Source organism: Sardina pilchardus, chromosome 3, assembly GCF_963854185.1.
Source record: "Sardina pilchardus chromosome 3, fSarPil1.1, whole genome shotgun sequence".
In the NCBI taxonomy this organism is placed as follows: Eukaryota; Metazoa; Chordata; class Actinopteri; order Clupeiformes; family Clupeidae; genus Sardina; species Sardina pilchardus.
The window spans coordinates 32,413,197-32,440,836 of NC_084996.1; the positions used below are offsets into that span (position 1 = coordinate 32,413,197).

At 45.9% G+C, this 27,640-nt stretch overlaps 4 protein-coding genes across 7 annotated transcripts in view; 3 read left to right on the plus strand and 1 right to left on the minus strand.

Annotated features, from left to right (window-relative positions):
- Positions 1 to 19,522, minus strand: part of dnm2a (dynamin 2a) — a 45,449-nt gene extending 25,927 nt beyond the window's left edge. For all 4 annotated transcript variants that reach the window (XM_062532910.1, XM_062532909.1, XM_062532907.1 and 1 more), the window contains exons 1-4: positions 19,061 to 19,522; positions 3,608 to 3,681; positions 3,294 to 3,443; positions 292 to 495 (exon numbers count right to left, since the gene is read on the minus strand). In XM_062532910.1, coding sequence (XP_062388894.1) covers positions 292 to 495; positions 3,294 to 3,443; positions 3,608 to 3,681; positions 19,061 to 19,221 — 589 coding nt within the window. In that variant the 5' untranslated portion in view covers positions 19,222 to 19,522. The remainder of the gene's footprint in view (positions 1 to 291; positions 496 to 3,293; positions 3,444 to 3,607; positions 3,682 to 19,060) is intronic.
- LOC134077599 (uncharacterized) lies at positions 8,819 to 15,282 on the plus strand. The gene is made up of 2 exons (XM_062533302.1): positions 8,819 to 8,855; positions 9,332 to 15,282. Exon 2 carries the CDS (start codon positions 9,532 to 9,534, stop codon positions 15,280 to 15,282), a length of 5,751 nt encoding a protein of 1,916 aa, XP_062389286.1. The 5' UTR covers positions 8,819 to 8,855; positions 9,332 to 9,531.
- Positions 19,523 to 19,803: 281 nt separating the features above from the next.
- Positions 19,804 to 23,763, plus strand: qtrt1 (queuine tRNA-ribosyltransferase 1). The gene is made up of 9 exons (XM_062532911.1): positions 19,804 to 20,179; positions 20,602 to 20,670; positions 20,811 to 20,949; positions 21,050 to 21,244; positions 21,555 to 21,693; positions 21,826 to 21,901; positions 22,010 to 22,119; positions 22,333 to 22,417; positions 22,541 to 23,763. Exons 1-9 carry the CDS (start codon positions 19,877 to 19,879, stop codon positions 22,691 to 22,693), a joined length of 1,269 nt encoding a protein of 422 aa, XP_062388895.1. The 5' UTR covers positions 19,804 to 19,876; the 3' UTR covers positions 22,694 to 23,763.
- A 911-nt stretch (positions 23,764 to 24,674) lies between these two features.
- kcnt2b (potassium sodium-activated channel subfamily T member 2b) overlaps positions 24,675 to 27,640 on the plus strand; it is a 68,401-nt gene continuing 65,435 nt past the window's right edge. The window contains 1 exon segment of the mRNA XM_062531005.1: positions 24,675 to 24,763. Coding sequence (XP_062386989.1) covers positions 24,675 to 24,763 — 89 coding nt within the window.

The following is a 27,640-nucleotide window of genomic DNA, read 5'->3' on the forward strand; positions in this document are numbered from 1 at the left end:
CGCATAATGGCTGACGTGCATCACACCGGGTGGGTGCTACACATTGGTGGTGGTTACTGAGGCTCCCCCTTCCCTGTGAAGCGCTTGAGTGTTGAGAAAAAGCGCTATATAAATGTAACGTGTTGTTAATATTTTAGTCTGGGACACAAGACATTTATTTTGTAATGAGTGCTTTTGTACGTGCACTCATAACAGCTATCTGACTAATAGGCAGGTGTGGGGTGACTGGCTAGCCAGCTGGCCGGCTGGCCGACAGCCTCGTCCCTCTTGTCCCCACCGGGGTCCTCCTACCCTGCGGGTCGACCTCCTTGGCGATCTTGAGTGCGTCCGAGTTGGCCAGGTCCTGGTTGGCGGGCGTGACGGCCAGGATGAGGCAGCTCTCCTTGGTGATGAACTGCATCAGCATGTCCCTGATCTGGAATTCAATGTCCACCGGCTGGTCCCCCACCGCGACCTTCGTCATCCCCGGAAGGTCAATAAGGGTCAGATTCAAAACTGAGAGAGAAAGAGAGAGAGAAAGTGAAAGAAAGAGAGAAGGAGCATGAGACATGTCTAATTAAGCTGTCATCACTAAGTGCTTGTTGCTGTGTTTCTGTGTAAGCATTGGCCAGTGTGCATCGACTCAAGCCTCTGCATGTGTACATGTTTGGTGTGTGTACACAGTGAGGAAGCACCCGTGCGCGCGCGCGCACACACACACACACACACACACACACACACACACACACACACACACACACATAAATACTGATTGAGTCAATTCAGCACAGGTGTCTATGTTTACACTGGGACAAAGACACCTGGGGAAACACTCTCAGGTGCACTGTTTGGACAGTGTGTGTATGTGTGTTCTAGTGAGAGAGTCAGTAGTGTGGGAGGTTGCACTTGTCCGCATGTGTGTGTGTAATTCCTAGCCATAGTCTCCTCTGTACTGAAGCTTAATGTTATTGCTGTAGCGCAGTGGTTCTCAAACCTTTTCGCTCATTCCCCACTTTGCAGGTGGGGAATTTTCAAGCCCTACCTGACCTGATTTGTTTGCATTTTGAATCCATGTTCCATTTCCTGTCTCGGTCCGTTGGGTCAGATGCTATCCTAATTCATATGTTGGTCTGTTTATAGTTTATAGTATAGTTTATAGTACTATGTTTGCATGTGGCTATTTTGTTTTGAATCCGTCGTCATCCTTGTCAAAAAAAAAAAAAAATCATTATCCTGTAGGCCCACAAAAAAGAATGTCCTCCTGTTCATCACACCCCACCTGTCATGTCTCTATTCCTCACTAGTTGGGCCCCACCCCACACTGCTGTAGCCTTGTAGCTTGAATGTTATTATCTTGCTTTAAGTCACTTCGGATAAACACGTCTATCAAATGACTATATGTACATGACATGTATGTGTGCACCCACGCATGAGACAGAGAAATAGTGTGTTTGAGGGTGTACGTGTGTGTGTGTGTGTGTGTGTGAGTGTGTGTGTGTGAGTCTGAGTGTGTGTGTGTTTGTGAGTGTGAGTGTGTTTGTGAGTGTGAGTAGGTTAAGTTTACCATTAGGAGGGAAGACTTTGAGGTTGATGGGGATGGGAGAGATGCCCTTGTTGTGTGTGTGTGTGTGTGTGTGTGTGTGTGTGTGTAGGTTAGGTTAGGTTTACCATTAGGAGAGAAGACTTTGAGGTTGATGGGGATGGGAGAGATGCCCTTGTTGTGTGTGTGTGTGTGTGTGTGTGTGTGTGTGTGTGTGTAGGTTAGGTTAGGTTTACCATTAGGAGAGAAGACTTTGAGGTTGATGGGGATGGGAGAGATGCCCTTGTGTGTGTATGTGTGTGTGTGTGTGTGTGTGTGTGTAGGTTAGGTTAGGTTTACCATTAGGGGAGAAGACTTTGAGGTTGATGGGGATGGGAGAGATGCCCTTGTTGTTAGGCCTGTCACGATAACAAATTTTGCTGGACGATAAATTGTCCCAGAAATTATTGCGATAAACGATAATATTGCCGTTCTGAGATCATTTTTATCTAATATAATGATAATGGCATAATAATGCAGGTACACCTTTTCAAAGATCAATAACTTGTATTTCTAAAGAATAAGGAACTGGAATGGGAAGACATTTTTAAATATCCACAATAAATGAACAAAACAACCAAAAACAATAAATACAATGGACTCTCAGTCTCTACTAAGACTCTGTTTAAGGGCCAGCAAATTAAAACGTGACATGCAACAGGGGGCGTGTAGAGTGACAGTTGCTAAGCCTTATGCACGGAACTAAATGTCATCATAGCTGATCAATTAGGCCTACGCAGTCAGCTAAACATTTGAAACTTGCGCAAAACGGCATGAACCCAGCATCTGCACGTCACATAAAACACAAATTGAAGCAATAAGTTGGTCATCGGATAATCCTACTGCAAAGCCTTTTCATAGGTATGCTACGTTTATGACATATAACGTTGATTACGAACACATTTCACCACAGCTGACAATTAGCTTAGGCTACGACATTTTAACCGGAGCTGCCGGCTGTTTTGGCTGATTCTTGAGCTCTCAGCGGAGTGCAGACTTTGCGGAGTGTGTCTTTATCAGATGATGAAAAAACGTAGCTTATAAGCATGATTTTCTGAACTGCATTATCACTATTATATTTTTACCCCCATACCTGTCAAGCTACAACAAGCCTCTTCAGTGTGCTTAGGCCAATCGCCAAAGCCTCGTCTAGCCTGTTAATCAAATGAATGTAAGAAAGTAAAGTTGTCCGTCATGTTATTGAAAGATACATGTCTGACAACTGACTGACATGACGGTTCACTCCTCGTTAGGCTGCGCTAAAGGAAGCACCGTGGTTATCATCTCTTTCGTAGAGAGAGAGAGAGAGAGAAGAAAAACAATCAAGCATGAAAATGGAAATTATCGCGGCCGGAAAAGTTATCGAGCTCATTTTTTTTATCGTGCGATTTATTGATTTATTGAATATCGCGACAGGCCTACTTGTTGTGTGTGTGTGTGTGTGTGTGTGTGTGTGTGTGTGTGTGTGTGTGTGTGTGTGTGTGTAGGTTAGGTTAGGTTTACCATTAGGAGAGAAGACTTTGAGGTTGATGGGGATGGGAGAGATGCCCTTGTTGTGTGTGTGTGTGTGTGTGTGTGTGTGTGTGTGTGTGTGTGTGTGTGTGTGTGTGTGTGTGTGTGTGTGTGTGTGTGTGTGTGTGTGTGTGTGTGTGTGTGTGTGTGTGTGTGTGTGTGTGTGTGTGTGTGTGTGTGTGTGTGTGTGTGTGTGTGTGTGTGTAGGTTAGGTTAGGTTTACCATTAGGAGAGAAGACTTTGAGGTTGATGGGGATGGGAGAGATGCCCTTGTTGCTGCCTGTGATGCGGTCCGTCTCTGCCTCGATCTCCGACCGCACCTCCTCGAAGTCCACAAACTTCTTACCCTTACAGTGCAAGAACTCGGCATACTCTGGACACACAGTCACACACACACATACACAAGGATCAGACGGTCTGCAATAGCTTGTGCCAAACAGGTTAAAAATGTACTGCATATGAATGGGATTCACTAAATCATGAATCATTATGCACTTGGTTTGATTGATCTGGTCTGGTCTGGCAGATTCCACTCACCTGCTTTATTGTTGACCAGCTGCAGAACAAGAGGCCTGCGAGTGACGATGCCGGACCCACGAGGAAGAAAGTCCCTAAAGAGAGAAAAAAGAAGAGAATTGAGTCAGACAGACATATATAGGTTGAGCGTCCACAGTGGCTGGGCCCATGATGAGAACCCTATCCCGTAAACAAGCCTATGCATTGGGATCTGTTTAAATGTGTCAGGGTCAGGCAAAGTTCATTCTCCTGGTGTCCACTCATACAGTCTGGCCTTCCCTGCTGGCCCATTGACTGCTGAACCCCCCACTACACCCCCCATCCTGCCCTGTCTGCCGTGGTACAGTCAGAGACACTGTCTCCTCCACAGATGGAGGGAGTGACTTTCCCTAACCACTTAACCTACATACGGAAGAGCTATTTTCCAGCTGAATCTCACAGTGGAAGGACTCTGTGTGTGTGTGTGTGTGTATGTGTGTGTCCATATTACATAAGTATGCGGTGCTCTCACATCATTGATATTGATTAGATCACAGATGACCTCAAAGATCCAGATTTCTTTTGGGCTACTAAATAACACAAGGACATGGATATATTGCTACACATTACCATTCGGACTAATATGTACTGTATCTTACCACTAATAACGCAAGCACTGATTTTCTTATTTTTTTCTACTCATTTTTATTAGGCGACTACTCCAAGACCAGGAATGCTTTCCACAGCTGGTACTGTGATGATGAACCCACAGTTCAAAGTGTTTCTGTACAAAACTACAAAACTCGCCGTTCTCATTAGAGAGTGAGTAACAACGGTTACCCAAACACTACTCATCGCTCAATGTTCTCGTGGAGACCACAACTATGAGAGAGGCCCAGACACCGCCTAAACAGAGGAGTGAGTCAGAGTGTCTACCCTGAGCAGACCCTGCTATAGCCCACTGCAGCACAGTACAGCACAGCACAGCACAGAATAGCATCGCCTAGCATAGCATAGCATAGCACATGCAGGTCCAAGCCAGACTCCAGAGGGACCAGGCAGCCTCACAGCATGGAGCTGGGGTACGCTCTACATCTGGTGTAAATCAAAGGCTCTCCACACACACAGAATACAAACACACTGATAGACCTTTCATGTACATGTGTACATATACACACACAATACAAACACACTGATAGACCTTCCGTATACACACACACACACACACACACATACAATACAAACACAAAGATAGACCTTTCCTGTACATGTACACAGACACAGATAGACCTTTCCTGTATGTACACACACACACACAGATAGACCTTTCCTGTACAGTGTACACACACACACACACACACACACACAGAGGAGATGGATGAATCCAAGCGCAAAATAAGACACATACAATTCAGAAGGGCATAAATTTAACCCAGGTCATATCAGACCAGAACGGCCACTGGCCTGAGCTCCACTGGCCCGCACACAGCAGCCTGTTCTGGGGCAGTCAGGAGGGTGAAGAGGGTGGGGAGAGGGGATGCTGCTACTGGGGTGCTGCTGGACATGCACTGACCCAGTGATGGAGGCTGATGAGGCCTGACAGAGTCAGTCAGAGATGCTGAACCGTCCTTGGACATCCCCGCATAATGGAACTTAGTTTTTTGGATTTTTTTCTTCCTCCTTTTTTATTTATATATATTTATTTATTCATTCATTCATTCATTTATTTTTAATTTTCTTAATAATTCTTGAAGTTGAAGTATTCTTGACCCAGTGATGGAGGCTGAGGGCTGCCACAAGAGGCAGTGCAGAGCCTGACACTAGTAGTGTCTCCGCAGATCTCTTCACTGTTAACAGGGGACACACCGAGTCGGTCAGAGAGGAAACAGGAAGTCTCTATCTTAGTAACCGACCACTGGGGAGAGTTTTTATGTGATGATCCATAAATGGCCTTCAAGGATTTTTATGGGCCACTTTAAAGGAGCCCGTCTATACACATAGCACATAATAAACTCATAAATAACTGATCGTGACAGAACAAACAAAACGAAGAACCGTCCATGACTCAAGCCAACTCTATGAGCGGCTTCCGACTTGTCACACATTAACCTGTGGGCGGAGTCTGACAGTAGCCAGGTGGACGCTGGCCTGGGCGTGGACCAAGCAGTGTGCAGGTGAGGGGTCAGCGAGCCTGTCTGAGTGAGGGAAAGACACCATGGAGACAGAACACAGATATAGACAAGATAACATCCAACGTATGACATCATCTTCCAGAACGGATAACAGTAAGAACCAACAGCTAAACCGAAACTGTAAACAGCCCATGACTATGACCACAGAATCGCAACAGTAGCCCAACTCCAGTATCCATGTTTGTGCAATAGCTGTTTTTCAAAACCAGCCAATGAGAAACTGGCTTGTCGCTAGCACCAGAGTTCAAGCCGAAGGAGGCTAGCCGAAGCTAAATGGTTAAGGCTGATGACAAAAGCTCGTCACCGAGACAGAGGGAGCTTTGAGGCATGATGGAAACGGGATACAATCTTCCCACGAAGCATCCATGCCACGGCCACTGAAGCCACCCCATCCAACACTTCAGTAGTCTCCAAAAGCTCACGGACATCAGGATCAAATGGTACAGAGAGTTCAAGTGACCCTGTTAGCTTACTAGAGAGAAAAGAATCAGAGACGCACTTGTTCAAAAGTCATAGACACAGGGAATGACTACAGTAATTTCCTGTCACTTCTAAGAGTGTTTTATGGCAATGAAAACAAAACAAAACTGTGTATTGACCTCATCCTCACAAAACTTTCCATGTGGTTACAAGTGTCTGTGGCTTGTACGAAACCAATCGGAAGTGGGTGGACCGGTGGAGTGCCCACAAGGTGCCCAAAAGACCAGTGATTGTGCTTTAATCCAAAACGGGAATGAAGAGAAGAAAAGCATTCCCACACGTGAACAGTCCTTTCTGTAGAAGACCCACTGGCGAATGAATTTTGCCAAATCAATCTACCCGCGGTTAACAGGCGGGAGATTACAATGAGTGCACGTAGGCAGCAAACAACCAGATAAAGCCAAAATTCTTCACTCTCCTCCAAATAAAGCGGATCACTGTGAAAACAATATGATAATACAGGATGCTGGAAAATAAGCATCTTGAGTGTGAAATTGAACAGGACTTGCCCACACAGACCTTCTTGCGGTTTCCCGGAGAGGAAAGGGGCAGGTGGGCCGCTGTCCATTATTAATGTGCTGTAAATGATGGAGGAGGCCGAGCAGATTGGGTATCAGATCATGTATTATGCAGTGGAAAAGACCAGCAGTCTGGTACCCACACACACACACACACAATCACACACACACAATCACACAATCACATCGCACACAAAGACATCAAGTTCTTAAAAAGCCTCAATTGACCTCACAGTGGTCAAAATGGGGACCTAAACCACACACACACACACACAAAAACAAGTTTCAGTTTTGATTTATAGAGTGGGAATCAGGTGCTTCTGGTTAAAGCATCTCTGACAGTGACTGGTCTGCCATGTAGCTGTTCCACCTTCATTTCTACACTCCACTATACTACACATGAAAGGACAACGGCGGGGCTTTGTTAGAGTACGTCAGCTTTGATGTGGGACTGCTGAAAACGCTTAGTGGCTTGGTGGTTGATGGTTGGCACAATGCGACAGATGAAATGCTAGATCCCCCCAACCCCCCTGCCCACCGTCAAAAGGTTGAGCACGGTGGCAGAGAGACAGGTGACAGCAAGTTCCTCAAAAGCGGCCTGCAGATAGAGGAAGCAGAAGAAGACTCACGGCGGAACAGCTCGAACAAAATCAAGAAGTGACAACCCCACCATTGATGTGGTGAGGCCCCCCTGCCATCACACACTTTGGCCAAGTCAGCTTCTCACTCCTAACCCATTAACATTACATTTAGTCATTTAGCACATGCTTCTATCCAACTTAGGACCTACAGAAGAAGATAGAAGAATAGCATTCAGGCTACACCACAGAGGAGACCACAGCTAGGAATTGCTACTGCACCTGTTCTATTACTAAGAGGATAAAAGTGCCGACATTACAGTATACATGTTGCTAGTTACAGTGGTAGAAGGCGGTAGAGAGGGGAAGAGAAAGAGGTGCATGGGAAGTGTGTGTGTTATGCGTGTTCAGTTGTTAGAAGTGTTAGAAGTTTGAAGAGAGGAGATATTCTTGGAAGGCTCATCCTCATTCCCAGCTGCACTCCCCCGTCGAACAATTGCACTCATTGATGCACTTATTGCTACTGCACTCTACTGTTTTTTTTTCATATTTCCTAGAATTGTTGTTAGAATTGCTTTAAAAAGCTTAAAATGTTTACCATGCTGTAAGTCGCTTTGGTTAAAAAGCGTCAGCTGAATGTAATGTAATGTAAAAGGCAAGGTGGGGGGGGGACTAAACGTCATTCTCCATGCAAAACAAAGACATAAGGTTTTTCAAGCAGGAGGTTTACCACTTTGAGTGAACTTTCCTAGTTTAGCCACTCAACCCCATCCTCAGAAACCCCCATCAAATGCCATTAAATTATATTATCCTAAACCATGCCGAACACCTGTGGATGACGAAATGACCTCTAATTCAGAGCAATGCAATTGGAGGCCATTAGTGCTGACTGTTCTAGAAGGGCCTGATGGCAGAGATGACCCCGGAACCATGCTAGAAGCATGTATGCTAATGACATTAAATGCCCCCAACTCCCCCGCCACCATTGCGCAAAAATGAAATGGGGTAACTTTTTGTCCTTTAGAGCGCGGCTGTTTGAACACAGGCGTAGGACAATGAAAGGACACGCAGAGGGCTCGAGAGGGGAAAAAAACAATACAAACAGGCCATTGTTTATCTGGCCATTTTGTTCATGATTAAATAGAGATTGCTAATCAACGTTTTAGTGCTCACTCTGTATGGGTGAGTTCAGGGCAGGGTGTGAGCTATCGCTATTTATCTCCCTCCTTCTCCTACTTGCTTACTCACACTCTCCACCTCTGTTTCTCTTTCTCTCTCTCTCTCTCTCACTGACACATACACACACACACACACACACACACAGTAGCCACACCCATTTGGGGTGCAGATGCAATGCCTTGTTGCTGAGTCACGATTCTATTACTGTTAAAAAGGCCATATATGGTATTAGAAGTGGTCATGTGACCAAGTAGTTACGTTCCCTTTCAGTTAAGCCCCGCGAGTTTAGTGATGGAGTGGCAGACTCGGTGATTGTTGTATATTTGTGTGCGTCCATTATTAAGTAAGTAACCCTTTGTATTCATACTGTATCTTTGTTTCATGCCTGTAATGTATCCTTGTTTCCTGCCTGTAATGACGGTGGTGATTTAGTTTAATGAAGCTGCATGAAACCGTTTATAAATTCGCTTAGCCTTTTTGGTTATGTGAATTATACATGCTAAATTGCTAAGTTCGTTTGAACACTATTTTGTTATTGTACATGTGTGTATGTCTTTCCTTGTATGGAAATAGTACCATGTCATGATTGTAAATGTGAATTGATATGGTTAAGTTAAGTACAAGTTAATAGATGTATCGTTGTATGTTGGTCAGCTTGAGTACACGTGTGAATCACGTTCTATAGGCATGGTATAATACCGTCTTTTCTGGCCTCACGAGGGCGCTTGTACACGGTAGAACTTGATTAATAGAGAGGTTTTATAAGAGACATTACATATAATGCTAATGTGGATTATTTTCTGTGTGTTTAAATTGCAGAACCACACACATATTCCTAGACAATTTAAGTGCCTTGTACTGACCACTATTTAATACAACTCCCTGAAGAAACTGGCTGTCTGGACCTTCTTTATTTTCATTCTAATCGGATGACTCCTCAGTGTTCACACCCACCCCGAACTAACTTCTCTACAATTTTTGGTGCCGAAACCCGGGAAGGTGAATACTGAGACAATAAGATGATGGAAGGCCAAGACCAGCTTGACCATGAGTCGTTGCCCCGCCAGCGCACCATCCGCCCACCGGCTCACCTGGACGACTTTGAAGTGGAATACGCCGCTCATCGTCGTCACTTCAGTAATCTTCGTCAGTTCAGTGATCGTTTGCCAGAGGAAGCAGATGATGCTTATGATACGGAGCACGGGACAACGCAGGGCCAGTCCACTACACAGACGCCCAGAGGAGGAGCTGGCAGCGCCACCGAAGGTACTGTGCATAATCCTTTAGTATTTGCACCTGCTCGTTCAGGTGTAGACGCAAATAGCACGATCCGAGCACTTAGTGACCAGAACCGGATTCTTATGGAGGCAGTGAAGGCTCTGACAGACAAACTTAAGGATGTGTCACCGCGCCAGCAGCTTTCATTCACACCTCAAGCGGCACATCAGAGCTCGTCTTCCCATCCAGTAAGTCATAATGCACCTGCCCACAGGCCACGCTCGCCAGTCTACAGCCCACTCCATGTACATCACCAGCAGCCACCGATGTATCAACATCCTGCCCATTCCCTGTGGTACCAAGGTTCACCAGCACCCCCTCCAGTTAATCAGCCAGCAGAACCAAATGATTTTGAGTGTCTCAGAGATGGTATGGAACGCCTGAACCTACATGCTTCACGCCCTCAAACTCAACATCCGCCTCCACCCCGCCAGCGGGAGGAAAGGTCTGGCTATTACGGTGAACGTCCATCTAGGCCTGTCCAGTACAGCATGACACATAACCCACAGCACCAGCCACGTTCTCCACCCTCCAGCACCAGTAGCCATTCTCGCTCGCCTTCTCCACCCAAGACAGAGAGATCATACAGAGGCCCTAAGCCATCCATACCACAGTTTACCAGTGATGATCCCCGTCTTTTTACAAGACTGAAGCTGGCCCTAGAGAATCTACTACCCGAAGATGCCACGGAGCGTTTTAAGTATCAGATTCTGGTGGACCACTTGAAATTTGAGGATGCTTTGCTAATAGCTGACTCATACTGCCACTCACTCCACCCTTATAGTGACACGATGCGCTCACTGATAGAGCACTACGGTCAGCCCCATAAGTTGTCACTGAGGAGGATAGCTGAGGTGATGGATGGGCCAGATATCCGCACTGGAGACCTCACATCATTCCGCAGATTCGCATTGAGAGTACGCGCCTTGGTGGGAATGCTGGCCCAGATGGGTGATGAGGGAGCAATTGAACTCCATTGTGGTTCTCATGTTGCCAGGCTCCTATCTAAATTACCGCATGATTTGCGCAGCAATTTCAAGAGGCATATCCATCCGAAGAGACAACCTGTGCCTACCTTGTTGGACTTTAGTGATTGGCTTGAATTCGAACTGGACGTACAGGGTACAGAGATCAAGACAGGCCGTGCAGACAGTAGTGAGGCATCCAGAAAGGGGAACGATAAGAAGGCTAGAAAGTCGGCGGTACACACCACCACAGTTTTAACGGGAGCCCAGTCCCCTCCAAGTCCACCACCGTCCACTAATGCACTACCTGAACCCACTGCAAAGCCCCCTGATTCAGCGAGGAAGTACTGCCCCTATTGTGAGAACGACCATTATCTCAACCAGTGCAGTACTTTCCAGGTGCTAGCGAGCGATCAGAAGACAGCCTGGATTAAGGCCAATTACAGGTGTTGGAGATGCGGTCGTAAACACCAGGCAGCTAAGTGCCGTCTGAAGGTTACTTGTCAAACCTGCAAAGGTAAACACCTGTCTGTGCTTCACGATGTCAACGCCAGACCTCCGTGTGAAGGTGAGAAACCACTAGCAGTGGCAAAGCCATCTACAGGAACCCTCTACCTAGACAGGCCAGGTCACAGTAGTAGTGTTCTGTTAAAGGTAGTCAAAGTACTCCTGTATAATGGCCCATGCACGTTAACCACTTATGCCATCCTGGACGATGGATCCGAAAGGACCATACTGCTGCATGATGCGGTTAAACAACTAGGCTTAGTGGGACAGCCAGAGGACCTCTCAATCAGGACGGTGAAGAATGATGCACAGGTCATAGCAGGAGCGAATGTCACCTTCACTCTTTCACCTGCCTCACAACCTGAGAGGAAGTTTAAGATAACGGATGCCTTTACAGCTGAACAGCTAGGGCTTGCCAGTCACAGCCATCCAGTATCCAAGCTCTGCAATAAGTACCATCACCTGCGAGACCTCCCACTCCAGCCCCTTGACAATGTCCAGCCACTGCTGTTGATAGGATCAGACTACCCCCACTTGCTCACACCATTAGAACCAGTACGGTTAGGACCACCAGGGGGACCAGCTGCCATTAAGACCAAGCTGGGCTGGACACTCCAAGGACCCACAAAACTGCTCCAACACTGCTTGTTCCCTCAACAGTGCTTGTTCACAGAGATGAGGCCACCCTCTGTAGAGCTGCGTGAGCACATTGAGAAGCTGTGGCAACTGGACATATTGCCTTATAGGAGTGAGAAAGAGGTAACCCGTTCCAGAAGTGATCAAGAGGCAGTAGCAATGTTGCAGTCCAGGACAGTTAGAGTGAATGTTGATGGTATATTCAGATATGCAACACCGCTGCTGAGGAAAGTGTCCTCTACGCAATTAAAGGCTCCCCCTCAAGCAGTCCTGCCACAGTTACGAGGGACTGAGAAGCGCCTGAATAAGGACCCAGAGCTGGCTAAGGTGTTTAATGAAGAGATCCGTAAGCTGGAGGAGTCCGGCTACGTCACCAGATTACCAGCCGACCTGGTGGACCAGTCCCCCGAGTCCTGGTACATACCACATCACTTGGTCTGCCACAATGAGAAACATCGGGTAGTTTTTAACTGCTCCTTCCAGTATCAAGGTAGCAACCTCAATGAATGTTTGTTGGCAGGGCCTACTCTTGGTGCAAGTCTCCTTGGTGTGTTGCTTCGCTTCAGAGAGCACACGGTTGCCTTTGCCAGTGACATCAAGGGGATGTTCCACCAGGTACGCCTGTTGCCCGAAGACAAACCCCTCCTCCGGTTCCTGTGGCGAGATGCAGTCCGTGAAGCCCCTGTGACCATCTACCAGTGGAACGTCCTTCCGTTTGGCACCACGTGCAGCCCGTGTTGTGCAACATTTGCCCTTCAAAAGCATGTCATTGACCACAGTGACTCACAGGAGGATGTTCGCAATGCAGTGGAGCACCACTTTTACGTGGACAACTGGCTGCAGAGCTGTGCCACAATGGAGGAGGCCAAGAGGTTGGCTGACAAACTCAGATTGCTACTGGCAGAGGGAGGCTTCTCTTTGCGACAGTGGGCCAGTAATGATCCACGGGTCATCAGTCATCTCCCTGCCGCAGACCGTTCAGCCAACACAGAACTCTGGCTTTCCCACCAGCAATCAGATGCCAAGGAGTCAACTCTGGGCTTAAGATGGCAGTGTCAGAAAGACACCTTGACCTACAACTGTCGTCGGGTGGAGAGTCAGGCACCGACTATGAGGGTCATTTACCGTATCCTGGCTAGCCAATATGACCCACTGGGTTATATCATCCCATACACTACCAGAGCAAAGATTCTTGTCCAGAAGCTCTGGGAGAAACCTAGAGATTGGGATGATCCTCTGCTGCCAGCTGACATCCTGCAAGCGTGGCAAACATGGGAAAGCGAGTTGAAGTACATGGAAAGGATCTCCATTCCTAGATGTTATGTCACAACTGCTATGGATTCCCCCTCAACCTGGAGAGATATCCACATATTCTGCGACGCCTCCGAGCGGGCCTATGGGTCGGTAGGCTACCTTCGTACAGAGGATGCTTCAGGACAAGTTCAGGTGGCCTTCCTAGCGGCCCGCTCTAGAGTGTCACCGAAAAGACAGCAGTCCATGCCTAGACTTGAGCTCTGTGCAGCCCTCACAGGAGCTCAGCTGGCCAGAACGCTCAGACGAGAGCTCACATTGGACATACGTCAGGTGTATATGTGGACCGATTCAATCACTGTGCTAACCTGGATTACATCGGATTCGTGTCGATATAAAGTCTTCGTCGGCACACGGATCGCTGAAATCCAGGAGCTCACAGACCTTCAGATGTGGCGCTATGTTCCCACCGACTTTAATCCAGCTGATGATCTGACCCGTGGTAAAACCCTCCTTCAGCTGTCAGAGCCATCACGCTGGAGTCAAGGCCCAGCCTTCTTGTTGCAGCATCCCGACACCTGGCCAGTATCCCCCCATATTACATCTAACAGTAGTGATGAGGAGGAAAGAAAGCAGGTGTTCTGTGTGCACATCGTGGCAGATCACAGTGTGCCTGACACCTCGCATTTCCAGACCTTCCATGATCTTGTTCAGGCCAGAGCGCAGGACCTTCATGGGGCGGCCTCACAGCTGGGAGATCCTCCAGCGGAGACCTATAAAGGTGCTGAGATCAGCCTCCTGAGAGATGCTCAGTCAGCTACCTTTGCAGAGGAGGTCAAAGCTCTTTCTGCCGGGAAACCAGTGCCATCTACAAGCAGACTCCTCACCTTGTCACCCGAACTAGATACTGATGGGCTCCTGAGGGTTGGTGGTCGCCTGCGTCGAGGAGAGGCACTGGATCACGAAGTAGTACACCCTGTAGTACTAGACCCCAAACATCCCCTGACTACTCTTCTTATAAAGCGCTATGATGATGAGCTATGCCACCCTGGGGCGGAAAGAGTCTTCGCAGAGCTGAGGCGCAAATATTGGGTATTGAGAGGTCGGGAGGCTGTGAAGCGACATCAGCACCACTGTGTTAAGTGTCAGATGTGGCGTGGGAAACCAGAGGTTCCAAGGATGGCTGATTTGCCCCCTTCCTGCCTACGGTTATTCAAGCCAGCCTTCCACTCTACTGGTGTTGACTGCTTCGGCCCATATAACATCCGTGTGGGTCGTCGTAGTGAGAAAAGATGGGGCATAATATTTAAATGTATGACTACAAGAGGAGTCTACCTAGATCTGTTGAATAGCATTGACACTGACTCATTCCTGATGTCACTCCGCCGGTTCGTTTCACGGAGAGGGACCCCCTGTGAGCTGTTATCTGACCAGGGGACGAACTTCAAGAGTGGCCAGAGAGAGTTGAAGGAGGCGTTTGCCGCCCTACAACCAACCCTGCAGTCCTTGCTTGCTAAGCAGCAAATCAAGTTCCGGTTCAACCCGCCTGGAGCCCCTCATTTCGGAGGCACCTGGGAGCGAGAGATAAGATCTCTGAAAGCCGCCCTCCATACAACACTTGGTGGTCAGTCCGTCACAGAGGAAGTGCTAAGGACAGTCCTTACAGAAATAGAAGGTATTCTGAATTCGAAACCGCTGGGTTATGTGTCAGCGGATGTGGCAGATGTCGATCCAGTTACCCCAAACTGCCTTCTGATGGGGCGGCCGGACTCCTCGCTACCCCAAGTGGTCTACCCCGCCTCCGAAATGCTAACAAGCAAACGCTGGCGCCACAGCCAAGTCTTGGCGGACCATTTTTGGTCACATTTTATCAGAAGGTACCTACCTAGTCTTCAGCCCAGAAGCAAATGGACCAAAGACACAGACAACCTCCAGGCCGGAGCGGTGGCAATGATCGTCGACCAGCACCTCCCTCGGGCCCTGTGGCCAGTGGGTGTGGTGAGCCATACTACTGCAGGAGCTGATGGGAGGATCAGATCTGCGACGGTTCAAGTGAAGGACCGGGCCTACACTAGGCCTGTTTCTAGACTGATTCGGTTGCCCGCCCTGCCTGAGGATAATAAGACTGATTAACCTTTATTCCCTACAGGTCAGATTAGAGTGTTATGTCCTTTTTTGTTGTAGGCAAATTTACATGGCAAATTTGGGGGCGGCATTGTTAAAAAGGCCATATATGGTATTAGAAGTGGTCATGTGACCAAGTAGTTACGTTCCCTTTCAGTTAAGCCCCGCGAGTTTAGTGATGGAGTGGCAGACTCGGTGATTGTTGTATATTTGTGTGCGTCCATTATTAAGTAAGTAACCCTTTGTATTCATACTGTATCTTTGTTTCATGCCTGTAATGTATCCTTGTTTCCTGCCTGTAATGACGGTGGTGATTTAGTTTAATGAAGCTGCATGAAACCGTTTATAAATTCGCTTAGCCTTTTTGGTTATGTGAATTATACATGCTAAATTGCTAAGTTCGTTTGAACACTATTTTGTTATTGTACATGTGTGTATGTCTTTCCTTGTATGGAAATAGTACCATGTCATGATTGTAAATGTGAATTGATATGGTTAAGTTAAGTACAAGTTAATAGATGTATCGTTGTATGTTGGTCAGCTTGAGTACACGTGTGAATCACGTTCTATAGGCATGGTATAATACCGTCTTTTCTGGCCTCACGAGGGCGCTTGTACACGGTAGAACTTGATTAATAGAGAGGTTTTATAAGAGACATTACATATAATGCTAATGTGGATTATTTTCTGTGTGTTTAAATTGCAGAACCACACACATATTCCTAGACAATTTAAGTGCCTTGTACTGACCACTATTTAATACAACTCCCTGAAGAAACTGGCTGTCTGGACCTTCTTTATTTTCATTCTAATCGGATGACTCCTCAGTGTTCACACCCACCCCGAACTAACTTCTCTACAATTACATTAACTCCTGAGACATGTGCTCTGCAGTAGCAGGACAACCTCTCTTTTTACAGCTCCAGAGAATAACAGCCACCCAGTGCAAACTCAATCATACCCTGGGCATAGCGCTCCGCATCAGGCAAACTCAATCAATCCGCCGCACACAAATAACTATGTAGCACATAAGCGCTCTGTGAGCGTGGGCGACTTGCCTGGCTGAGAATGACCTCACTAACGACAGCAAACCCACTTATACTTTTGACAAAAGAAAGCGGTCGAGGAAAAGCCTCTCTTTTGAGAGAAGGAAGGAAACATTCCCTTTCACCTGGCTGTTTAAATATTTAACATGAAATCCGTGGCTGCCACTGTGAGATGACATCACACTGGGTTCAAACAAGACTCAGAGAGGAGAGAGAGAGAGAAATACAGAGAGAGAGGGGGGGGGGGGAGAACTGGGACAAAAACAGGTGCTGCCAGTTTTTCCTGCTTCTTTGAAAGGTCTCCTATCAACGGTCACACCACCCAACTGTGGGGAGGAGCGCTGCGAGTCTAGGGACCCACTGCACAAGACCCACCCACCCTCACCATCCCACCAATGGGGATACACCCACATGCAGGGTACATGTGGAGCGGTGGTGGAAGATCATTAACCTGAGAAAAGAACCATAACACGGAGTGAAAACAATTCCAGGCATTCCATTTTTGACTTTGTGATGAAAACAGCAGCTGAGGTGTGAGAGACTTCACATTTACAGAGATGAAAGGTGACAAAAGCTGCATGCAGTCATTTGCACAATCTTTCACATGCAATTCACAACAAACCTCCAGAGTGTGAACTTCCGTGGCCTACACTGACACTTCTATATTGGACTTTTACAGACAGGAAGTAGACTGTAGTGGCTGAGACCAACATCGTGCAACAACACAGACAGTCTGCAGTGAGTGACCTCAGTCCTGCTCTACTCCCGAGTGAGGTCAGCCTTTCAGCCTTTCCTTCATGTCGCCCCATACAACTTACTAGGCTATGTACTGGACTGGCATGAGGGAGGACTTTGCACTTTACATGTGAGCTTATATGTGAGTGTGTTGACAATGGATTTCTGTGTTCCTGTGCCTAAATGGGAACCATAAAAAGAACAAGGACAGGGAAGTGAGGGAGGTGAGAGGAGGGGAGAGGCGGATGCCGGAAAATGCTACACTCAGGAGATTCGTTGTTGTTCTGAATGGGTAAACCAGCATGAGTGGAGAAGATGGCCCTTCAGCCTCTCAGCAGTATTCTTATTTAATTGACACAAAGGACAAACCCCCGAGAAACAAACACTATTATGACATCTGACAGTTGGCAGATTTCCATGCAAAATATCTACTGATTTGTGTGTGTGTTGTTTTTGTTTTTACAAAATCTGCATCAATACACTGCGTAAACTTTCAAGGCTCTGTAAAAGGCACAAATGAATTAAATCACACTAAATAAATAAGCTACTAATAAGGATGTAACATTTACAGAGGTCAATTAGTAAACATCCAGCTACACATTATTGTTCCAAAAGCATGACAGCATGACATTTTAATATTGGACAACGTCATACCTCTCCATTCACAATTGTCATGTAGAATAAACACCACCTACTTGCTGGCCGTATAATTTCATCATACAAATTTTGAGGGCCAAAGTATCAGGTGTCAACAGGTTTTAAACACGTTTACAATTTTCAAAGGATGATATTCAAACTAGCACGCCCAGAAGCCCTACATGGGACTAAACCTGAAAGCTGTGAATCACAATGAACTGTAAAATAAAATAACGATTTGGACTTGAAACTCACTTTGCATTATTCGCAACAACAAAAAACTACTGGACAGGAAAAGAACTGCTCGCAGGAAGTCTGATCTGCAGAAGTGCCTAGAGGCAACAATATGTTGCATGCAGTCTTCCTCTTTCAGCTTTTCATTCCCTTTCAAAATGAGGACACCGGGAAGACGACCCAGGGCTGCTGGCTCATCTAGGCGTGTCTGCAGATTATAAATAGTCTAAACAACCCCACACCTGAGTTTACTTGTGCGCTCAGTGTATCATCATCAGCTAACCCGGGAGTGGCTTACTATCGGTGCATAAACACAACCAAATAACAATCCAGTTCACTTTAAATGTAACCCAGTCACTGTTGCATGAGGTGTAATGCCAAAAATATATAGATCTAGTACACTGTAAAGGCCTCAACAGCATTACGCTTCCTATGCACGAAGTGCTTCCACTTGTTACACAAGTGTCACTTGAAACTCACATACATAGCCTTGAACATAAATGGTTATTTCCGAAGGTATGTTGCAACAATGTTGTGACAGGTGGTAGACAACTATAGTGACAAATAAAACCTGCAACATCATGCATATGATGACGGTTTGGCCACTAACAGAAGTTACATTATGTAATCTGCAAAGACAGCCGAGTGTTAGCAAAGTGGTAAGAGTCGCCGCTGTCATTCTCCAACCATCACATAAGGTCTGCACGGCAGCGTTTCTATTTTCGTCTTTCCCCAAAAAACTTTATCGCGCATTAAAATGCTACGTTACAAACCATGTCCTTATGTTTTCTGTGTTTCTTATAGTAAATATATAAATAAACCAAACATTGTTCAAAACAGAAGTTGCCTGCCAAACAAATTTCACATTCTCTCTACATCTAGGTTGTCTCTAACAGACCTTCCATTTCAATGAGTCTGGGCGAACACACCAGCAGATTCAGTGTGCGATAAAATCTCACTAGTTCCTTGATACAATTTTGAAAGCCCATGAAAACGAAATAACTATTCCGATGGACCCTGACAAAAACACAAATTTGGTTTGTATAAAACTACAAATAACTAGTTACCTAGCAAGCTAGCATTAGCTGGCTACGGACGTTAGCTTCCTAGATAGCAAGCTACAGTGAACTACTAACCTTCCAACGAAGTTTTCCAAAACAGAGCTTTTTCCAGCGCTTTGTCCACCGACCACAGCTATCTGGGGCAAGTCCAAGTTACAGCTCTGTCCAATTGAACTGAAAGCATCCTGAAGTTGATTGATCAGGGGGATCAATTCCTCCATCCCCCGGTTCCCCATGGTTTCACTACGTTAGATTCGTTTGGTTTCCGCAAAGCTAGCAAGCCTGTTAGCACACTACAGAGGTGCTCGGGTTACTGTATGTGTTCACTTATAATGTTAACGTAACCCTGGCTTCAAAAGGCAATTCAACAGTTGCATACCATATCGCATACAACTACGTGTAACTATTTGTGAACTACAACACGTTACCGTTACAATCTAGCCAACAAAATAACTTATTTTGAGAGCTCAATTTGTCATCGAACTCAGACATCAACACAGACCGTCTGGTCCGGGTCCCCAATGCTAAGGTGTCTAGATATCCGCCTGAATGGGAGGGAGAGTTGCGAGTACGTTTTTCGCAAGTCGGATTGTTTGGATGAGATAGCCCAAGCGGAATCTAAAAACGTCTCGAGAAAATAAAATGTATACAAATTAATGAAAACAGACATCGCCGCCTGTGATTTCGATGGACAGTTGTCCTTATTGTTGCAATTCGGGCGTTTTCTACCTTTCTTAGTCTGTTTAACTGTTCATTCGGATAATTTTCAAAAGCAGACACTGGCTGATTGCTGTGGATTTTTTTATGTTAAAATAAATAAATAAATGAATAAAAAATCCGTACTTTATAATTTCCTGTTACGACTCACGTGGACGTCATACCCCATCCAAAATGGCAGCGCCCTGTAGATCAGATGAACCATTTGTAAGTGAATGTGTTAAAACAATTGAAACAAATGAAATGTGTTCGAAGAAGGCTACGGCTTTGGCACCTCTTGCCCTGCGAATCGTTGCTGAATGTCCTGTGACCAAAGCTAGAGTTTGCGATCTCACTTTGCCACACTGTTTAGTGAATACACCGGTGTTCATGCCAGTTGGCACTCAAGGAACACTCAAGGGAATCACTGTGGATCAACTTGAGGACCTCAACTGTCAAATATGCCTCGGCAATACGTATCATTTGGGTACAAGACCGGTATGTAATTTAACCATGTACAATGTTTTCCCTGTCCCTGTACATCTTCTGTTCAGTTTGAAAAGTGGGCTACTCTGTCATTGCACAAGTATGGTGGTGGCATCACAGCAAGATCAACTCTTGCACTCTAGGGACCTGAAACGAGATAGAAAGCACAGATAACAGATGTGTAATCTATGGGTGCAGTGCTAAAAGAAAGTAGATGTCCGCACACTGGAGACTCCAAAACCGACAAGGTTTATTAAAACCACATGCAACGTTTCGACCCACCAGGGTCTTCTTCTTTTTGTGTCCTGCACCTGGCCCCAGTGAGGTGGGATGTGCATGCACCTACTTAACCTAAACTCTATAATCTATGGATGCACCATGCATTGACTCTTTGCCTCACTGACTCTTTATTAAAGGTGTTATTTGATTTACAGGGTCCTCGGTTATTTGACAAAACAAATGGCCTTCATGGTTTCATGAACTGGAAAAGAAATCTTTTGACGGTGAGTTGAATTAATTGTGTAGCCTATTTAAAGTTGCACTGTTCTGGCAGAAAACTTTATTAGCCTACCAATGGTGTGCAGAGAGAAACCCTAATCTCCATAATGGTATTTCATACCACCTAACCTTTATTTGGAAGTAGGACAGTGGGGGGTTTCAAATGGTGTCTCTGGTTGAGCTGTCGGAAGTCACAGAAGAGGGAGTGAAGTTTCGGTCCCCATATGATGGCAAGGAAATCCTTCTCACTCCAGAGGAGTCAATCGCCATACAGAACAGTCTTGGTGAGCTCCTCTGTACTTTCAAAAACTCTTTGTGATCTTTTATCATTTTATGATATAATGTTTTGTAAATGATACAGTGAATGCAATGTGTTTTCACCAGGGTCTGACATAATGATGCAGCTGGATGATGTGGTCAGCAGCACTGTTACAGGGCCTCGGGTGGAGGAGGCCATGCATCGCTCGATCCGCTGGCTGGACCGCTGCATAGCCGCCAACAAGAACCCTGACCGGCAAAATCTCTTTGCCATCATACAGGGGGGTCTAAATCCCCAGTTACGCAAAGCATGCTTAGAGGGTAAGATACAGGATACAAACACATGTCTGTTATTACTTTGGCGTGATGCTGTGTGTGTTATTCATGCAAGTGAACTAAGTTTTATTTAGTTACAGTATGTTATAATTAAGTCCTCCTTGTTAAACTGAGATATTAGAATCAGCTATTTCCACTACAATCCTGTGGCTGCTCTGGTAGAATACAGTGCAGTGGCAACATGAAGATCATTCAGTACTGCGTTCAGTTCAGTACCAGCACTGACCAAAAATCTAACACTGCATTGAATTCGGTGTTTTAAAGAATAAATCTAACATGAATGTGTTTTTGACAGAGATGACAAAACGAGACATCCCTGGTTTCGCCATCGGGGGCTTGAGTGGAGGAGAGGAAAAGGATGATTTCTGGAAAATGGTGACCCTCAGCACAGACCACTTGCCCCGCTGTAAACCCCGTTACCTGATGGGTGTCGGGTATGACCCTCTTATACGCTCCATTTTTTTCTATTTAAGAATTTGTATCTTTTGTTGTTTGTCTTCTTTTTCTCTTTCTGATTTTTGACGGCCCTGATTGTTGTGAGTCATGTGTGCTTGGCATGTTGACAGATATGCAGTTGACCTGGTGGTGTGTGTGGCTCTCGGTTGTGACATGTTCGACTGCGTCTTTCCCACTCGCACAGCGGTAAACATCAGACTAAACACAGATTTCATCATATCTTATTCCTCTGATGAATGTGATGTGGGGATGACTTGATCTATTGTGATGCAGTTTTTCCTCTGTGGTATGTAGAGGTTTGGCTCAGCGTTGGTTCCCTGGGGATCTCTACAGCTGAAAACAAAGCAGTTTGCTAAAGACTTCCAGCCCATAGATCCAGACTGCCATTGTCCCACCTGTAGAAGGTATGGTGATTTGTCTGAATTTGTGATGTCTTGTCATGTTTCCACTGATATTGTGATATTAGCCACAAAGAACTTGATGAGTCAAACTGAGTTGTTTTACTTTGATGACGGACATGAATGGAATGAGTACATAATTTCACTTACTTTGTGCCGAAGTATTAATGGAGTGATCCACTTGGTCAAGTGTGTAAAATAGTTTTGTGTTTAAACCAGTCACACGCGAGCCTACCTTCATGCCCTGATCAAATGCGATACAGCAGGGATGCACCATATAACTGTCCACAACATTTCTTACCAGGTACTGTATGTTTGTCCTATTTAAAAACATCTCATGCAGTATTTGTACCCACTGTCTGTAAGTGAATATGCTATACTGTACATGTGCGTGTGATTGTAATGTAACTTTCTTGTCTTTCTCCAGCTTACCCTGATGCGATCAATTCGTCAGAGTATTATTGAGAGCAGGTTCCCCGAGTTTATCAAGTCCTTCATGAAGAGAATGTTCCCTACGTCAGACCAGTACCCCAGGTGGGCAGTGGAGGCACTTGCTTCAGTAAACATCACCCTGGACTAACCTTTGCAGGCTGCCCAGCAGCTGTTGTCTTCTAGTGACATTGAAGAGAAATGGACCTCCTTTTTTATTGCACAGGACTTTTGAAACAATTCCAAACATTTCTCGTTTTGAACCCACTTTGCTTTTTACTTTCCCTCCTTTTTACAGTTTTTATTTACTTTTCAAACAATTCCAAACATGTCTCGTTTTTTGCCTTTTTACTCTCCATTTTATTTTTCCATTTTTTTTATTTACTTTTCTTCTCAGTTCAGTTTTGTTTGTGGGGTACAATCTTCAAAAGACATTTCTTGAGACAGAAGTTCTTTCATCAGTATCATGCTCAAATATTTCTGGGGCAAAAAAAATGAATTAAGATTAAGGAATTTTCAAACAGAGCTAACAGACCTTTTTTTTAACCACATTGCCTCTTTTATATTCAGCAAATAAAATCTTTAATGTCCATTTAGAGTTCTTTTTATCGTTGTGTTTGGTATTGGGGGTGCCGCTTAAACAAAACGAAATAGGCTTGTACCGCTCAGAGATTTTCTGGTCTCAGTCTTGTTGGTTCATATGGCCAGGTCTGTGTAGGACCAAACCTTCTGCTGAAACTATTCTTCATACTGTAAAGGATTTGTCTTTTAAAGTATTCAAAGTGTTTCAAGATTGTATTATGTTCCTTAAAGGATACTGTTTCGCTTAACATTTTATTAACTTGCACTGTAAACAATAGACTTTAATGTTTAATGTAATTTAGTTTCATGTTCTTTCTAAACTGAACTTGTTTCAATTGATTGAATAACATTAAGCTTACTGTAGCTCTGCTAAAAACGTGTTCTTGTATTCAGGGCACTTTGTTTTCTGTTTGTCAGCAAGATTATGAAACAGTTTCTCAACAAGATTATGTATAGGATGCATGAAAATTCGGATCAATTTGTCCATATTTCCCCTTACGGTTTTCCACAAGGGGGCATATCACACAAGAACACGAGCTTTTCTCAGGAAGGGTGCACCCGAAAAAAAGTTTTTACGGCGCAATAGTCGTTCACAAAACTCTAAAAGTTGTTTTTAATTGCATTCGAATGAGATAAATATAACGCAACAAGTCAATATAGCTAGGTAGGCATTTGCAATGATGCACTCCCACTCAATAGCATGATGGGCTACTCGAATGCATGATTTGGGCAAATACATTAACCTGTTATATTTGGAAGCTAACAGCAATTTTAACTGGATTAAAATGGCAAATATCTACTGTTTCTGTGTGTTGCGCTGCAGCAATTACATGATGGTGACTGAAGGAGCACTCCTTTGATCTGTCTGTAATCATCACAGATGCACTTCTCACGTCACACACACAGCTGGGAGGAGAGCACAGTTGTCTGAAAATATGTGTGAATGTCTGGTGTTCACCGTATAGCTTGTTCCACAAAGTCAGGGATAACACGCTGCTTCTGTAGCCCACACACACCTAATCAAATATAGCCCCTGCGTAAATGGCAAGAACTACCGTGGCGTTAAAAGCGAATTTCTAACCCTCCTGAAATTAATTACATCTTTATTCTATTGACTAATATACGAACGTGTTCAGTGCGCACGGATGTAACTGCATATTTAGACTAGCGTGCCAATTATGCATTCCAGTGCCATCATTTTGAATGTGGCTCCTCGTCATATTTCACAGGAACCACTCGGATCAAGGAACGGAACGAGTGATTGTTTAGGGTAATGGTTTTCCTGTCAGTGATGGTTTAGAAGGCAGTTTGAGCTGGAGGAGGCAACCAGTTGCGCACCCGCTGCGCCTGCCACGGAAAATCCACTACACGTTGGTGCAGTGATTTATTTTTTTGTGCTTTTCAGTGACGACAAAAAATACTAGCTTCGCATCAAAGATATGTATTTTATATCTAAATAAAGCAGAGAACAATTGATAGCTTTCCACCAAGAGGACTGCACCTTCAATTCCCACCCCAGTTTCGTAAAATCGCATCCTTCGTTGAGGAGTATGGTGGAGCTCGAAAAAGAGGTTCTGCCGCTACCTCCACGGTACCGGTTCCGAGACCTGTTGCTGGGAGACTGGCAAGCGGACGACAGGTAAGAATCCAGTAACCTGTGAACTTAGTCTTTTCAGAAAAATGCTGATGACAAGGTAGTTGTTCCCTCTATGCCACATCAGTGTTCTTTACGCAAGAACTCGCTTTCATGGAAAAAAATGCAACTATGGCAACAGAAATGTTAGTGAGTGTGATGTTATGCAATTTGTTTTGAGCTGTTTAATGGCGCGTCTGGAGACAAGACAACTGTTGAATCTTTTAGTCAGCACTGTGTAGCAACAGGTAGGCTATTGGAAATGAGTATGGGTGGTGGTTGGTGGTGCCTGTAGTCTACATGTCTCAACTGAGTGATGGAGACTAAATCCGCGTGTATCTGTTTACCAGGAACAGGATCAAATTCGAAACAAACAGATTTTATATCACCGATACGCTTGTGTCAAACGAGTCTTGCATGTTATGTTAATGGAGTAATATTAAGTTAGCACAAGCTAGGCCACTGTACAACATGAAAAGCTGAGGACATTCTTAACCCAGTGCCATTTGACATTATGTAAATGTACCCATATGAAATGTGGTTGGTTACAGTTTGGTGTCACAGTGAAAACTGTGTTGTATATACTCATCTTGTTTTTGATTATTCACCTGGTGATTTGCAATTGAGGCAGGTATTCCATTATTGAAGCTAATGGAAACCCAGTCAGGTTGCTAGGTGAGGAGTTAGAGTAAAAACACTTTAATACTTAACAAAGATAAGAATATGCTTTGACCACCGCCTCTGGTGCTTGTGAGTAGGTGTGAAAGAAAGAAAAGATAAACAACAGAACAGAATAGATGAAAGCGGATGGATGTGTGTGTGTGTGTGTGTGTGTGTGTGTGTGTGAGAGAGAGAGAGAGAGAGAGTCAGAGAAAAAGAGAGAGACCGAGAGAAGTATGGCTCAATAGCACTGTTGGTGTAATGGTTGCTTGAAACAGCTTCGATTCTGACATTTCTCTGGGATTCCCTCTTTGGTTCTGTATCTGAGCCGTAGCATGATCTGAGTTGTGATAGTATTGTTTGCCTGACAGAGCAGCCTGAGTATGACATTGGTCCTTTGACTGCTGTATTTTCTGAGTCAACGCTCCTATAGAATGTTGTGCTCAAGTGACATGTCATGTGTGTCATGTCATTTGCATGTGACAGTTCCTATACAGAATCCAGTTCGATCACAGGAGCGTGTGTGTGTGTGTGTGTGTGTGTGTGTGTGTGTGTGTGTGTGTGTGTGTGTGTGTGTGTGTGTGCGTGTGTGCGTGTGTGCGTGTGTGCGTGTGTGCGTGCGTGCGTGCGTGCGTGCGTGCGTGCGTGCGTGCGTGCGTGCGTGCGTGCGTGCGTGCGCGCGCTTGTGATTGTGATTGTGTGCAAAAAGCCAATATTACTATAGTGGTTGTTCTTACATGACATCTGCTCACACACACACACACACACACACACACACACACAGAGAGAAAGAGAGAGATAGAGAGAGAGAAGTTATGACGGACACCAAAGCCACTGGTTGAGGATCCCCTAAATGACGGTGTGCTGCACCCTCAGAGAGAGTGGCTAGCTTGGCTTGGCTCTGGCCACATGCCATCTGGATACATGCCATCATATAGTCTCCCCCTGACGCGTGCTTATACAGCAGTGCAGCACCTTGCCCCCATCCTCAACAGAAGGGCCTCATGCTGAAGCAGAGTGAGTGAATAATCTATCCCCATCGGCTTACGGTTGTACTTTGGATAGAAGTGCCTAAAATGAATGCAAATGTAAATACAGCCTCATCCCCCAACCCATATGGACTGATGAGGGAGGGGGGTGGTGGTGGTCATGTCCCCCCCTACAGTGTCTCCCCTGTTTGTCCTCTTTAGTAGTGCTTACATGTTTACATCGTCCCAGGGGAGGGCAGCGTGACAGCGAGCTAGCGGCTAATCTGAGGCCTCGGGCCACATGCGCCCCAGACTCTGGCCGTTCGCAGGTGCACGTGTGCGGGGGGGGGTCAGGGAGGGCATGCGGAGTGACAGGGAGGGGGCGTGAAGGGTGGGGTCTCCTGCCAGCGATTTGTCAGGAGGGGCCACGCCAACGGTCCCCGCGGTGCCCCTAGGTATTAGCAGATGTGAGATGGACTGCCACGGGGAACAGGAGTGGGGCTGATTAATCGTGACAGACAGGTTAATTCAGTGGCCGGAGCCTCCCGAGGTGGAGAAGGGGAGGAGGGGACTGGACGTGGGGGTCGGGTGTGTGAGTGTGTGTGTGTGTGTGTGTGTGTGTGTGTGTGTGTGTGTGTGTGTGTGTGTGTGTGTGTGTCTGCGTGTGCATGTGCGTGTGTGTGTTCATGTGTGTGTGTGTGTGTAGTGGGGAAGCTTGTCCGGCACGTCTGCGTTATTCGCAGCTCCATTAATCTCAGCTTGAGAGACGGCAGTGCAATCCTACACATGCCACAACTCGCCCACACATACGCAGCACACACACACACACACACACACACACTCTCACACACAGATAGAGAGAGAGCCAGCCATCGTCGCACACTGACATCCAGCACACTCAGCCTCCACCTGCTGGCTTCTCCCCCTCTGCACCTCCTGCCTCTCTTCCTCTTCTTCCTCCTTCTGCTCTTCTCTTCCTCTTCACCCTCATCACTTATCTCATCCTCTCTCGTTTCCCTCTCTCTCTCTCTCGCTGGGGTTTTTCCCCCAGCGGCAGTTGAAGGGCCTCTCCACATGGACAGCAGATCTAGCTCTCCCTACCCTCAACACTGACTCCCCCCCCCCCCCATAGATCTAGCTCTCCCTACCCTCAACACTGACACCCCCCCCCCAGGATGAATCAAACGAAGCTCTGTCTGTCATTTCATTATTTCTTGCCATGTTTCGCCAGAGCCCGGTCGTTACTTCCGCCCAC